We start from the raw sequence: 16,030 nt of genomic DNA, 5'->3' as shown, positions 1-16,030 counted from the left end.
CATTGGGAGTATACCCCTTTTGCATGAGGCTGGCGAGCACCCACGACACCACGGACACATTGCTGGCACCCACCTGCCCCATGCTGTCAGAAAGTCTGGCGCCTGCCCACTGCTGGGCAGGTTCTACCCCTTACAATGTCAACTGGGAACTCCTGGAGTCATGGCAGGAATTCGGCAGAACCCTTGAGAAAATGTAGGGCTACAATTTTTACACTGAGCCTTGTTCAATGGGAGCACATATCAGGATGTGGGGCATAGAGTGCCCTGCAACATTTTCCTCTATTAATGGATGAAAAATTGTACATGGCACTCTGATTTAAATGTCTGAATTCCTGATGCACAGCAGAGCTTCGCAAGAAGGTAGTGCATGTATGCTAATTTATAAAGTCCACCTTGGGAAAAACACTAAAACTTCGCATAAAACATGAACAGTTAGCATCAAAAGTAATAAATTATGCAAACTTTGTTCTTTGATTATGGGCCTATCTCAGTTTACAAGTTAGCATTGCTGAAGTGACTGGCACTAACTTTAAAAAGCAAGATTCTTCTGTTTCTCTCTGACTGATCCAGACTAAAACTTGCTGCAGACTGCCTTTTTCCTCCAGAGAAAAGACCAAAAGCTTAAGCTCCGCTTCCTCTTTCAGCTCTCTGTGTTGAAGATTGCTGTGCCAAGATTCAGATCAAAACTACTACTTTGGTGTACAAATGTAAGGAATCTTACAATACCAGGTTGGACTATAACCTGGTGTTGTAAGATTCCTTACATTTGTCCACCCCAGTCCATCACCGGCATCTCCACATCATGACTACTTTGGTGTGGGAGCCATGGCAACTAGATTTATCTGATTAGCTAGGCCCCCAGGTGGGTGCTTTTGAATGGCAATCAATCCAACATCCAGCTCATGGTGTGGTTTTCTCTCAATTGAGGTGACCAAATGCAGATTAGGTGGCTGATTTGCTGAACGTCTCTGTTCTGTCTGCAATTGTGACCCTGAGTTCCCTGTGGCTTGCCATTTTAATTCCCTGTCTGATTCCTACACTGACCTCACTGTCTTTTACCTTCTACGCTGTTCCAACTAAGCTTAATGCAAGCTCAACGAAAAGCACCTTATCTTTCTTTTGGGCAATCTGCAGTCCTCTGGCCTTAACAATGACTTTAATAACTTCAGACCTTAACTATAGCCTCCACTTTCTTTATGGCAGATGTTTTGGGATGGTGTGTCGGCGTCAGGGAGGGAAGTTGGCATTTGGGGTGAAGGACTTCTGTTGGAATGCTGCACTGGCGGAGGAATCTGCACTCAGTGTTGGCCTACTTTCCGTCTCTTTACTGGGTTCTGCATCCATTTCAGACTTGACTTGTGCAGAACTGCCTGAGCTATTCACACAAACTTTGTCTCTCTTATGATTTTAAGTTACAAACATAAGAAAAAGAAAAGGAAAATATGAACTGGTCTCTGCAGTCTCTTTCATCCTGGCATGCTGCATGGTTGCATTCTCTCTTCACCATGAACCTAGGCCACCTCCACAAACCCCAATAACACAGTCTTCTGGGAGAGGCAAAAAAACAGAGGAAAAAACCTTAGGTCAATTTAGGAAAAAACTCTGAGAAATCCTCTCTGACCCCCGAAGGCAATTAAGCAAGTTCTAGGAGATTGCCATAACTGATATAATTGATTCCAGCTACCACTCCACCTACCTTCTATAATTGGAGATATCATTGTCTCCCAGGAACTCACCCAGCTCCTTTTTGAAGGATTGTAGTGAATTTGTGTATATTTTTAATATATAATGCTACTTTCCATTGTTTTATGTAAATATCAATTGAACCAATTCCTCTTTTCCATTTTAACAAATTACAGGTGATTTCACCCATACTTTTTGTCTCTTGTGAGTTCTTTTTCCCTCCACCTTTTCTTTGTGCCAGTCCTATTTAAATACCCTTCATTTTTCTTTTTTCAAGTTCTGATGAAGGGAAGCATTAGGTGTCCTCCTTGGCTCAGTGGTAGCGCTCCTGCCTCTGACTGAGAAGGTTTAAGTTCCACTCCAGAGACCAGAGTGTATCATCTAAGTTGACACTTCAGTGCACTACTGAGGGAGTGCTGCCCTGTCAGAGGTGTCATCTTTTGGATCTAACGTTAAACCGAGGCCTTGTCTGTCTTCTCAGGTAGACGTAAAATATCCCATGGCACTATTCGAAGAAGAGCAGGGAAGTTTTCCCCATCATCCTGGCCAACATTCATCCCTTAACCAACACTACTAAGAACAGTTAAACTGGTCACTCATCTCATTGCTGTTTATGGGACCTTGCTGTGTGGAAATGGGTTGCTGTGTTTGCCTACATTACAACAGTGACTCCACTTCAAAAGTACTTCATTGGCTGTGACGCACTTTGGCAGGTCCTGACTGATCTGCTCTGTGTTTCCAGGATTTTCTGTTTTTATTTCAGATTCCCAGCATCTGCCATTTTTTGCTTTTTACTTGAACCCATCCCTACAGATGAGAATGTGCTTTCCCCTCCCATTGCCTAATACTAATACGGATCGCAGTTTTAACAGTTAACCCATTTCCCTTTGGGAGAGCCCAACAAACGCCTAGCCATGCTCTGTGCCAGGGGCTCCAGGCTTTTTGTAATCAAGTCAAAAGATTATGCTCTTACTCTGGCAATTAACCCTTTGTAACTCAAATCTGACTTTATATCAAAATCATATTAGGGCAGAAATCACTTGCAAAATAACGGAAAGCTCAACAACGCTCTCCATTGTTAGTGGCAAAATGGAGGAGCAAGTTCCGGCATTCGCACATGTGCAGTGAAACATGGAAATCTGGAACTGGCTCTAGTGATTCGCCGGCAGTATGACAGCTTTGAATTAAAGGGATATTGCATGCTGCAATCTGAGAAATCATTGAAACAGCGCCAACTTGCTTATCTGCCCAGCTGGAAAGTAACTAATTACGCCACCAAACAAATACGCTTAAAAATACCAGATCTAAACTAAGTTTTTACAGTGCAGTAAGTCTTAATGACTGCCAAGCAACTAAAAATTAACTTTTAAAAAATGTGGAGTCACATTACTCATTATTTTAATAGTTTTTGGTCACTAAAAAAAATTAAAAATTAAAAGTTTTTTTTTACTTTTCCCTTCTGTCGCTTTTATTTAATTCAATTATTTCTTACCCTCTCTTTTTTTTTTCTACCTATAACTGTTTGTACGTTGATTTAAAATGTTGTACCTTTCACTTCCTGGTTTAACATTCCAAGCCTGCAGAGGCAGTGAACGCAGCTGTCATATATGCAGCGATCTGATTGGTCGAGGGGAGAGATAGATTCTCCAGGGTCCGAGCTTCACCTGAACTGAAGCTGGGCTCTTCTCCGCTTCCTAGTAGAGGAAGTGCCCAAAGAAAAGACCACAGTAAGTTTGTGGGTTAGTATAAATCTATGAAGTGGTGAGGAGTGTTGGTTCGCTGCTCCTAGCAATTTCTACCACATTGACCCGGAAATTCCATGGGGTCTCTGTCACTCTCCCACCTTTTGTCTGGCCCTTATAAGGCAAATGACAAGAAGGAGGTGGGGGCACTCTAAGATGGGAATTGCCGCCCCTGCTAATCAGTAGGGATCCAATGTTGTGGTGGCAGCTGGTACACTGAGAGTGAATGGATACATAGCAGCCGCCACCTGAGGATATGTGAGTCCTACTGGTGGGATCCAGGCCAGGCAGGAGCTTGGATCCCCGAAGATCACTAGAATTTTTTTCCTATACATTTTGGGGTCCACTTACTCAAGGGGCCAAAGAGGTAATGTCTGGGTTTGAGGGGGAGGTGGGGGGGAACTGTGGCTGGACAACTCCCCCTCCCCATGGCGGGCGAGCACCAGAGTTTCCAGCAGCAGTTTGACCTTCTATCAGAGCTGCCATCACTTGTATCACAGGTCCCACTGCAGCTTTCACAGAGTACACCACACAATGCATGGTAGTTTGCAGAGAAGTCACTTCTCGCACCAGAATGTCGCATAGGTTGTCTAATGCATTGACTAGTTGCTAGTGCACTGCCAAGATCCTTCTCTTAAAGGCTGGGGTGCTGAAGTCTACAACTGCACCCTTTTCAGCAATGCATGGAACCCGGCTTGCTCTCTGGCCAGTTGTGTCCTCCACTGTTGTTTCGACCTCTGCCAGCTGCAGATCACTTGTGAAGACCACACTGTGAAGACCCCACTAACTCACTATCTATCCCACCCTGGGGTGCTGCTTTCTGTGCTGCTGCTTGGTAAAGAGGGAGCAGGTGAGGGTGCTGGCTGGTTAGGCTGACTTGGCTTGCCTTCTTCTACAGCAGGGGCAGATTCTTCTGAAGGACCTGCAAATAGAAGAGAGGAACAATGATCAGCAAGTAATGAGCAGGTTAGAGAGTCTCAGACATGTGGAGTGGTGACGCATCATGTTTGGCCAGCTCCCTAAAGGAGCTGAACATTGGGGACAGATAGAAGAAAAGAGAAAACAATAGAGACCCTGCTGCTTCATTCCTCACAACTCTCATCCCATGTAATTCCATCATGGCAAACCAGTAACCCTGACCATAAGTCAGGGCTGTTTTTGAGATGACAACTTTTTGGGGCTGTCGGCTTTTTTGAAACAGTTTGTCAGCTTTTGCTGGTTTGTGAAGCTGACGTGTATGCAGATCATGATCTCCTGGAAGTTGCAAAAGTCATTGCTGGGAAGTACACCTGTTAGGTGAGGTGAGGTAATCCTCACCAATGCACTTCCTATGCTACTGGGGCAAGGTAGCAGAGAGTGGAACATATACTAACATGAGTCAGTGGCTTAAGAAGTGGAGGGGGGGGGGGGGGGAGAAAAATGGAGAGGAAAAGTTAAAAATAATGTGCTGAGGTGCAACTTTTGGAACAGATTTTGCAGTAACTAATTATGAGATAATAGGTTTTATCTCTGAATACTGTTAAACTCTTTCACTTGTTCTTGCTTTATTCATAGGCAATTGCTGATTCTGGGTTTACAATGGAGATTTACAATGATATACACACTTTAATAAGAGAATTAAAGCATGATTCATCTTTTGAGTTCGGAATCAGTCTGAAAGTTTCTGTTCTGAAAGGTGCAGCTGGGTTTGGAGGTTATTTGAATTTTATTAAAAATGTAACCAGGTTTGTGGGGAAGGTAAGTAAATTAACTAAAATTTGTAAAACTGTTGATTCTGAAATGATTATTGTAAGACATAAAAATGACCAAAATGTTTCTGATTTTATTCAGTGAGTAAGAAATGTTTGCTGTAATAGGGAACCTTCTACTTGTGCTTTTGTTATTTTTTTTTTCCACATGTTTCGAAATCAGATTCTATCAGATTGCTTTATATTGTTTTATATAATGTTAACAGAAAAAAAGTAAATCTGAGTAAAATACACATAAAATAACACATAGGCTGTGGTTTGTCTTGCATAGGAAGTCATACACAGGACAACATAAAGGCTGTAGTGCATCATGCACACGATAACACACGGGTTGCGTTTATGTTACACTGTAAAATACAATGGTTATAGTATATGACACACACAAGAAAACACACAGGACAATATGCGTTATTGCTGTGTACATTATATGCAAGATAACACACAACCTGCAGTGTGTGTTATACATTATATATAACACACAGGCTGCAGTGTGCATTATACATAAGATAAGACACAGATTGCAGTGTACATTATACATAAGATAACATACAGCCTACAATGTGCATCATATGTAAGATAAGACACAGCCCACAGTGTGCATTATATGTAAGATAAGACACAGCCTACAATGTGCATTATACGTAAGATAAGACGCAGGCTGCAGTGTACATTATGCATAACACACAGGCTGCAGTGTACATTATACATTACACACACAGGCTGTAGTGTGCATTATACATAAGACAAGACACAGATTGCAGTGTACATTATACATAAGATAACACACAGCCTACAATGTTCATCACATGTAAGATAAGACACAGCCCACATTGTGCATTATATGTAAGATAAGACACAGCCCCTTATGCATTATATGTAAAATAAGACACAGCCTACAATGTACATTATATGTAAGATAAGATGCAGGCTGCAGTGTACATTATGCATAACACACAGGCTGCAGTGTACATTATACATAACAGACAGGATGCAGTGTACATTATAAATAAGATAACACACAGGTTGCAGTATGCATTATATGTAAGATATCACAGACAGCAGTGTACATTATACGTAAGATAGCCCACAGGCTGCAATTATGAATAAGATAATACATAGATTGCAGTTTACATTATGTGTAAGATAACATGCAGACTGCAGTACATATTATAAGTAAGATAAAACACAGGCTGTAGTATGCGTTGTACGTAAGATAGCACACAGACAGCAATGTTCACTATATGTAAGTTAACACAAATTGCAATGTGCATTACAAAAAAGATAGCAGGCAGACTGCATTGAGTTAATTAAGTGCTGGTTGATCAAATTATATTAGTAGCTAAAGAAATGCAAGTCTAGTATCAGCACTTTGATTAATAGAAATATTCATCACAGTCAAAAAAAACAGACATGAGGACATCTTCTGCAGAAATTGGAACGTTAATATAATATTGCAAAATTTTAGAGAGACTAATTTTGCTTTTTTATGATAGTTGTAACTGCTGATCTTGGAGTTCTTTCAAATGGGCTAGTTTTGCAGTCAGTGAAAGTAAAGAGAACATAGCCTGAGATCCTTTGGTCTGAGACCTGAGGATTTTCTGTCTCATCACTGAATTGGAGCAGGATGAAGTTTCTCTATCATTTACCATTCTGTTTTTAAAGTTAACTTGTCATTTTCTGTATAGCACTATGGTACTTAGAATAGTTTTCATAATTTGATTTTCTAGCTATTCCATCTTTGAGGCAGGCAGAAAGGATTTGGGGGGGGGGGTGGGGGAGGTGAGGAACAGTGTTTGGTCATGACAGTGGAGTAAGACTGTGACTCAGGTAACAACTGGAGCCAACAAACTTCCTAGATGTGGAGATGCCGGTGATGGACTGGGGTTGACAATTGTAAACAATTTTACAACACCAAGTTATAGTCCAGCAATTTTATTTTAAATTCACAAGCTTTCGGAGGCTTCCTCCTTCGTCAGGTCACCTGACGAAGGAGGAAGCCTCCGAAAGCTTGTGAATTTAAAATAAAATTGCTGGACTATAACTTGGTGTTGTAAAATTGTTTACAAACTTCCTAGAATTCAATATGTCATGGTGTCACATCATCATCACAATGGAGCTGATTTACTTAGTAGTGCAGACCTACCCTTTGGTAGAATGCGTTTCTCAACAGGTTATATAAACCACACATCTCAGGTTCCTATGAAACTAACAGCACCAGTGCACGTGGGTGGGAATGTATATAGTGTATGGTACACCTTGGATGTGTTTATATGTGCACTTTGGTTTTGAAGGAAAGCAGGCAGCTATGTGCAGACCATGACAGTGAGACTGAGTTGGTGTCATTCAATCCTTATAGGACAGTGCTACAGATGCTGCTGGTTTGTGGCAACCGACAACTAGATTACTAGTTAGCAACAAGCACTTCCTGATTGTGACACGATTTTTGTGCCAAAAATTGACCTGATTTTCAGTGTTTGCGTAGCTTTATTACTGTAATATTAGTATTATTTTGAATGTCATTGAGCATGATCTAAAAACAAACCAAACTGATTGGATCAGGCAGATTAGAGTTTACCTGAACCTACTCGCAGTGTAAGGGTTAATGCATCTTACAGTCACTGACAAATTCGTTTAATGAAGACATCTGTGGTCTAGAATAATATGTGATGTTGCTCCTTTAAAAGAACAATTTAGATAAAACATTGGCTTCATTTTTTTTTAGGATGTTAATTTTGTTCGTGTTCGTACTAGAATTCAAACTGCTCACTTCAAAATGAGGAGATACAATTTAGTTTTGGATGAAGACATGGTTCAATCCCTGATGAAACTCCCAGATGGATACAATTATGGAATGTACTCTAAATTCATTGCAGATTATGGTACCCATTACTACGTTTCAGGAACAATGGGAGGTATTTTTGAATTCGTCATTGTCCTGAATAAGAAGACATTGGCAGAGTCAGGTTTGTGACAATTAATCCTGTTGTTGCTTGAACAAAGTTATAGCGAGTTAATATTGTAGAATTGCTTTAAGATGAAGTTATGCAATACTAGCTCAGGCTCTGTCTTTCACAGAAGGATAGATTGCACAGCAGCCAAATAAATTTGTGACAATGTATCCATTCACTATACCTTCTGCAGTGGCTGAGGAAAGTACGTACATGTTTGCAAATGCAAAACCGCTTCATTGATCTGTACAAGAGGAAGTCAATGAAAAAGAAAATCAGGCTGGATGTCAATGGGCAGATGACCCACTGCCACTCATTTCCCGCTGGGTGGGAACAGTTAAAATCGACTCCTCTGTGAGCAATGTCACAAGAGATCAACTAATATTTCTAATTTACTTTTCTCTTTCATTTTGCTGCTCTTCTCTTTTTTCATCTTCCACTGCGCTCTGCTTCCTGCTTTCCTTTCTTTCTCTTGATCTTCTTGTTGCCATTTATTTGCTTTCCATCAGTTTTATTTGTGCTATTTTCTTATTCTTTATTCTCCGTCTCCCTCTCTGTCATCTCCTACCCTTTCCCTTTAGCTTCTTTTTGCTGCTTTTCTATTCCTTTTAACTTTTTTCTCTTTCTTTACTTTTTTCTCACTTTGTGAGTCACTAAGTGAAGTCTCTCCTCCTGCCCTCCTAAGATAGTATACTATGCATACACTACATAAAAACATTTGCAAATATACTCCAAGAAATAGTGTCATAGTATCAGCACAGAAGGAGGCCATTTGGCCCATTGCGCCTGTGCTGGCTCTTTGGTAGAGCTATCCAATTAGTCCCACTCCCCTTCTCTTTCCTCTTTGGTAGAGCTATCCAATTAGTCCCACTCCCCTTCTCTTTCCTCTTTGGTAGAGCTATCCAATTAGTCCCACTCCCCTGCAGTTTTTTTCCCTTCAAGTATTTATCCAATTCCCTTTTGAAAGTTACTACTGAATCTGCTTCCACCACCCTTTCAGACAGTGCGTTCCAGATCATAGCAACTTGCTGCATACAAAAGTGTCCTCATGTCGCCTCTGGTTCTTTTGCCAATCACCTTAAATCTGTGCCCTTTGGTTATCAACCCTTCTGCCACTGGAAACAGTTTCTCCTTATTTACCCTATCAAAACCATTCATGATTTGGAACACCTCTATCAAATCTCCTCTTAAACCTCTCTGCTCTAAGGAGAACAACCTTAGCATCTCCAGTCTCTCCACATAACTGAAATCCCTCATCCCTGGCACCATTCTAGTAAATATCTTCTGCACCTTCTCTAAGGCCTTGACATCCTTCCTAAAGTGTGGTGCCCAAAATTGAACACAATACTTCAGCTGAGGCCTAACCAGTGTTTTATAAAGGTTTAGCATAACTTCCTGCTTTTATTTGCTTGCTCTCTGTGCCTCTATTAATAAAGCCCAGGATCCCATATGCTTTTTTAATAGTCTTCTCAACTTGTCCTGCTACCTTCAAAGATTTGTGTACATACACCCCCAGGTCTCTCTGTTCCCGAACCCCCTTTAAAATTATACCATTTAGTTTATATTGCCTCTACTCATTCTTACTACCAAAATATATCACTTCACATATATATTTGATAAAAGTACCTGGACCTGCAGCTAAAGTGCTGTAAACTGCAGGGCTACGGACTGGGTGCTGGAAGGTGGGATTAGAATGGGCACCTGGTTGTTCTTCGAGCCGGCGCGGACACGATGGGCCGAATGGCCCCCTTCTGTGCTGTATCTTTTCTATGGTTCTATATAAAAGTTCATTAGAAAAGAGAATAGTGCCAGAGGACTGGCAGACAGCTAATGTGATTCCTATATTTAAAAAGGGAGACAGAACCAGTCCAGGGAACTATTGATCAATTAGCTTAACATTAATTGATAAACTAATTAAACTTAGAGAGGATAAAACCCCTGGTCCACATGGATTATATCCACGCATATTTAAAGGAGTTAGGGAGGAGGTAGCAGAGGCGCTATCACATATATATATAAATTCATTAGTGAAGGGAATAGTAAAGTCCAGGGAACTATAGATCAGTTAGCTTAACGTCAGTGGTAGGAAAGATAGTTGAATCTTTACTCAAAGATGTCATAGGAAAACATCTAGAAACTGAAAATATAATAAAGAATAGTCAGCACGGATTTCAAAAGGGAACATCATGCTTAATCAACGACGCAGGTTAACAAGGCCATAAAAAAGGTAAACAAAGCACTGGGGTTCATTTCTAGAGGGATAGAATTGAAAAGCAGAAAAGTTATGTTAAATTTGTATAAAACCTTGGTTAGACAACACTTGGAGAACTGTGCACAGTTCTCCAAGTGTCCTGCCACCTTCAACGATTTTGCACATATACCCCTAGATCTCTCTGTTCCTGCACCCCTTTTAGAATTGTACCCTTTAGGTTATATTGTCTCTCCTCGTTCTTCCTACCAAAATATATCACTTCACACTTTTCTGCGTATCATAAAAAGGTTATAAAGGCAGTGGAGTAGGTGCAAAAAAGATTTACTAGGATAATATCAGAACTGAGAGGTTATACCTATCAGGAAAGATTGAGCAAGCTGGGGCTCTTTTCTCTAGAAAAGAGAAGAGTGAGGGATGACCTGATAGAAGTCTTTAAGATTATGCAAGGGTTTGATAGAATAGACGTAGAGAAGATGGGCAGGATTTTAACTATGAAAAAGGGAGCATTGAAAATTGCAACAATTTCAGACCCACCCCCAACCAGCCCATTTCCGGTTTTCAATGGGGCGGGACGAAGGGCGGGCGACCAACCCGCTCCCAGGAGGTGGATTGGTCGCTAAAACCATTCAAGGAGGCTGCTGGCCTTCATTTTGAAAGGTATTGCGATTGCAACCCCTGAGGGCCGGGATTCCTGGGGCTTCTCCTTTACACCGCATGAGAGGAGGCGAGAAGGCCTGAAACTGCAGGTAAGTGCCTTTCTGGCACAGCCTGTGGGCCCGGAGGAGCAGGAGTGCTTCCCCCAGGCCCGACAAGCCTACCTGCAGTGACCCCCCACAATGACCACGGACCCCCCCCCCATAACGATCGCGGACCACAGTGTCAAAATCACATGGACATCCAAGAAACCCGTACTTCTGGGTTTCTCGTCCGCGATTCTTTCCCCCCCCCCGCCCTCTTTCCGGCTCCGAGTCAAAATCCTGGCCAAAGTTTCCACTTGCGGGGGAGACCAGCACTAGGGGCCATAAGTCATAGAATCATAGAATAGTTACAGCACAGGAGGAGGCCATTCGGCCCATTAAGTCAATGCTGGATCTCTGCAAGAGCAATCCAGCTAGTCCCACTCCCCTGCCCTATCCCTGCAGCCCTGCACATTTTTTTCCCTTCAAGAACTTATCCAATTCCCTTTTGAAAGCCACGATTGAATCTGCCTCCACCACCCTCAGGCAGTGCATTCCAGATCATAACAACTCGCTGTGTAAAAAAGCTTTTCCTCATGCCGCCTTTGGTTCTTTTGCCAATCACCGTAAATCTTTGTCCTCTGGTTCTTGACCCTTCCCCCAATGGGAACAGTTTCTCTCTATCTACTCTGTTTAGACCCTTTATGATTTCAAATACCTCTATCAAATCTCCTCTCAACCTTCTCTGTTCAAAGGAGAACAACCCCAGCTTCTCCAGTCTATCCACATAACTGAAGTCCCTTATCCCTGGAATCGTTCTAGTAAATCACTTCTGCACCCTCTCTAAGACCTTCACATCCTTCCTAAAGTGCGGTGGCCAGAACTGGACACAACACTCCAGTTGTGGCCGAACCAGTGTTTTATAAAGGCTCATCATAACCTCCTTGTTTTTGTACTCTATGCCTCTATTTATAAAGCTCAGGATCCCGTATGCTTTCTTAATCACTTTTTCAACCTGTCCTGCCACCTTCAACGATTTTTGCACATATACCCCTAGATCTCTCTGTTCCTGCACCCCTTTTAGAATTGTACCCTTTAGGTTATATTGTCTCTCCTCGTTCTTCCTACCAAAATATATCACTTCACACTTTTCTGCGTTAAATTTCATCTGCCACATGTCCGCTCATTCCACCAGCCTGTTTATGTCCTCTTGTAGTCCATCACTATCCTCCTCACTGTTCACTACCTTTCCAAGTTTTGTGTCATTTGCATATTTTGAAATTGTGCCCTGTGCACCCAAGTCCAAGTCATTAATATATATCAAGAAAAGCAATGGTCCTACTACCGACCCCTGGGGAACTCCACTGTACACCTCCCTCCAGTCCGAAAAACAACCATTCACCATTACTCTGTTTCCTGTTACTTAGCCAATTTCGTATCCATGCTGCCACTGCCCCTTTTATTCCATGGGCTTCAACTTTGATGACAAGCCTATTTTACGGCACTTTATCAAATGCCTTTTGGAAGTCCTCATACATCACATCAATTGCATTGCCTTCATCAACCCTTTCTGTTACATATAAGATAATCACTAATAAATCCAATAGGGAATTCAGGAGAAACTTCTTTATCCAGAGAGTGGTTAGAATGTGGAACTCACTACCACAAGGAGTAGTTGAGGCGACTAGCATAGATGCATTAAGGGGAAGCTAGATAAACACATGAGGGAGAAAGGAATAGAAGGACATGCTGATAGGGTTAGATGAAGTAGGGAGGGAGGAGGCTCGTGTGGAGCATAAACTTTGGCATGGACTTGTTTGGCTGAACATTCTATGTAATTCAATGTAATTCAAACTTCTCTGCATTAAATTTGATCTGTCTGCTCATTTCACCAGTCTGTCTATGTCCTCATGAAGCCTATTACTATCCTCCACATTGTTTACTACATTTCTGAGTTTCGTGTCGTCTGCAAACTTTGAAATTATACCCTGTATACCCAAGTCCAGGTCATTAATATATATCAAAAAGAGCAATGGTCCTAATACTGACTCCTGGGGAACACCACTGTATACTTCCCTCCAGTCTGAAAAGCAACTGTTCACCACTACTGTCTGCTTTCTGCTCCTTAGACAATTTTGTATCCATGCTGCCACTGTCCCTTTAATCCCATGGACTTTAATTTTTGCTAACAAGTCTATTATGTGGTACTTTATCAAATGCCTTTTGAAATTAGGGGCAAATTACACAAGGGTGCATTCAGGATGAAGCCATATCTAAGTACAGTACCTACTCTTTCATTATCTTAAAGGTGTGACTGCATACGAAGCTGGATATTGTTTTGCAGCGTCACTAGGAGCAGTGCAATCTGATGACACAAATCTGGGTGCATTCATTGGGCACAAAAGTTGTGCAAGTATAAGCAAGGTTAAACCAAGTAAGTACTTCAACAAATACAGGCAATGAATCGTAATACTAGATATTAGTAGATGGTTTTATTCTTTAATAACTGTAGGTTAATGTTATTTATTACTCTTACAGAAATGGAGTTCACAGAAAAACTTGAAAAAAACATTAAACAATATGATTCTGAGTTAAAGGTGAAGCATATTATTCCATCACTCCCAATAACATCAGCTCTCCTTCCCACGGCAACTTCCTGTGCGAGTAAAGGAGATGCAACACCCGCCCTTTCACCTCCTGCCTTCCCACCGTCCAGGGCCCCAAACATTCCTTCCAGGTGAAACAGCAGTTTACTTGTACTTTTTTCAATTTAGTATACCAAATTCGCTGCTCACGCTGTGGTCTCCTTTACACTGGGGAGACCAAACGCAGATTGGGTGATCACTTTGCTGAACACCTTTTTTTTTATTCATTCATGGGATGTGGGCGTCGCTGGCAAGGCCAGCATTTATTGCCCATCCCTAATTGCCCTTCAGAAGGTGGTGGTGAGTTGCCACCTTGAACCGCTGCAGTCCGTGTGGTGAAGGTTCGCCCACTGTGCTGTTAGGTAGGGAGTTTCAGGATTTTGACCCAGCGACGATGAAGGAACGTCGATATATTTCCAAGTCAGGAGGTAGTGTGACTTGGAGGGAAACCCGCAGTTAGTGCTGTTCCCATGCACCTGCTGCCCTCATCCTTCTAGGTGGTAGAGGTCGCGGATTTGGGAGGTGCTGTCATAGAAGCCTTGGCAGGTTGCTGCAGTGCATCTTGTAGATGATACACACTGCAGCCACGGTGCGTCGGTGGTGAAGAGAGTGAATGTTTAGGGTGCTGGATGGGGTGCCAATCAAGCGGGCTGCTTTGTCCTGGATGGTGTCGAGCTTCTTGAGTGTTGTTAGAGCTGCACTCATCCAGGCAAGTGGAGAGTATTCCATCACACTCCTGACTTGTGTCTTGTAGATGGTGGAAAGGCTTTGGGGAGTCAGGAGGTGAGTCACTCTCCACAGAATACCCAGCCTCTGACCTGCTCTTGTAGCCACAGTATTTATGTGGCTGTTCCAGTTAAGTTTCTGGTCAATGGTGAGCCCCAGGATGTTGATGGTGGGGGATTCGGCGATGGTAATGCCGTTGAATGTCAAGGGGAGGTGGTTAGACTCTCTCTTATTGGAGATGGTCATTGCCTGGCACTTGTGGTGCGAATGTTACTTGCCACTTATCAGCCCAAGCCTGCATGTTGTCCAGGTATTGCTGCATGCGGGCACGGACTGCTTCATTATCTGAGGGGTTGTGAATGGAACTGAACACTGTGCAATCATGAGCAAACCTCCTCACTTCTGACCTTATGATGGAGGGAAGGTCATTGATGAAGCAGCTGAAGATGGTTGGGTCTAGGACACTGCCCTGAGGAACTCCTGCAGCAATATCCTGAGGCTGAGATGATTGGCCTCCAATATCCACTACCAAATTCCTTTGTGCTAGGTATGACTCCAGCCACTGGATAGTTTTGCCCCTGATTCCCATTGACTTCAACTTTACTAAGGCTCCTTGATGCCACATTCAGTCAAATGCTGCCTTGATGTCAAGGGCAGTCACTCTCACCACACCTCTGGAATTCAGCTCCTTTGTCCATGTTTGGACCAAGGCTGTAATGAGGTCTGGAGCTGAGTGGTCCTGGCGGAACCCAAACTGAGCATCGGTGAGCAGGTTACTGGTGAGTAAGTGCTGCTTGATTACACTGTCGACGACACTTTCCATCACTTTGCTGATGATTGAGAGCAGACTGATGGGGTGGTAATTGGCCGGATTGGATTTGTCCTGCTTTTTGTGGACAGGACATACCTGGGCAATTTTCCACTTTGTTGGGTAGATGCCAGTGTTGTAGTTGTACTGGAACAGTTTGGCTAGAGGCATGGCTAGTTCTGGAGCACAAGTCTTCAGCACTACAGCCAAGATGTTTTCGGGGTCCATAGCCTTTGCTGTATCCAGTGAAGTCAGCCGTTTCTTGATAATATGTGGAGTGAATCAAATTGGCTGAAGACTGGCTTCTGTGATGGTGGTGATCTCTGGAAGAGGTTGAGATGGATCATCCACTCGGCACATTTGGCTGAAGATGGTTGCAAACACTTCAGCCTTGTCTTTTGCACTCACGTAGTGGGCTGTGCCATCATTGGGGATGGGGATGTTCATGGAGCCTCCTCCTCCCGTCAGTTGTTTAATTGTCCACCACCATTCACGACCGCAACCCTGCCCTGCTGGTCACTTGCCATTTTAATTCCCTGTCCCATTCCCGCTCTGACCTCCCTGTCCTTGGCCTCCTGCATTGTTCCAATGAAGCTCAATGGAAGTTTGAGGAACAGCACCTCTTCTTTCGATTAGGCACTTTACAGCCTTCCAGACTCAACATTGATTTCAATTACTTCAGACAGCAAGTGTTGGTAATTATTCTGCTGTTGCCATTTACAGCTCCTCTAGACCCATCTTTTGTTTCTTTACTTGTCCCATTGCTGCCCTCCTTGCCTTGCACCATCATCCATTTTGTCATTTAATCACTCCTGCCCTCCATCCTATCACAGATCCTTCC

The 16,030-nt window shown here is 42.7% G+C and overlaps 1 protein-coding gene across 1 annotated transcript in view; it reads left to right on the top strand.

Annotated features, from left to right (window-relative positions):
• Positions 1-16,030, top strand: part of c8a (complement component 8, alpha polypeptide) — a 42,133-nt gene that overhangs the window by 18,558 nt on the left and 7,545 nt on the right. Inside the window, exons 6-8 of the mRNA XM_067989704.1 lie at positions 4,980-5,162; positions 7,896-8,136; positions 13,319-13,444. Of these exons, the coding sequence (XP_067845805.1) occupies positions 4,980-5,162; positions 7,896-8,136; positions 13,319-13,444 (550 nt within the window). The remainder of the gene's footprint in view (positions 1-4,979; positions 5,163-7,895; positions 8,137-13,318; positions 13,445-16,030) is intronic.

This window comes from Heptranchias perlo, chromosome 9 (assembly GCF_035084215.1).
Source record: "Heptranchias perlo isolate sHepPer1 chromosome 9, sHepPer1.hap1, whole genome shotgun sequence".
Classification (NCBI taxonomy): Eukaryota; Metazoa; Chordata; class Chondrichthyes; order Hexanchiformes; family Hexanchidae; genus Heptranchias; species Heptranchias perlo.
The sequence above is the reverse complement of the archived record's forward strand: the minus strand, read 5'-3'. Positions and strand labels throughout refer to the sequence as shown.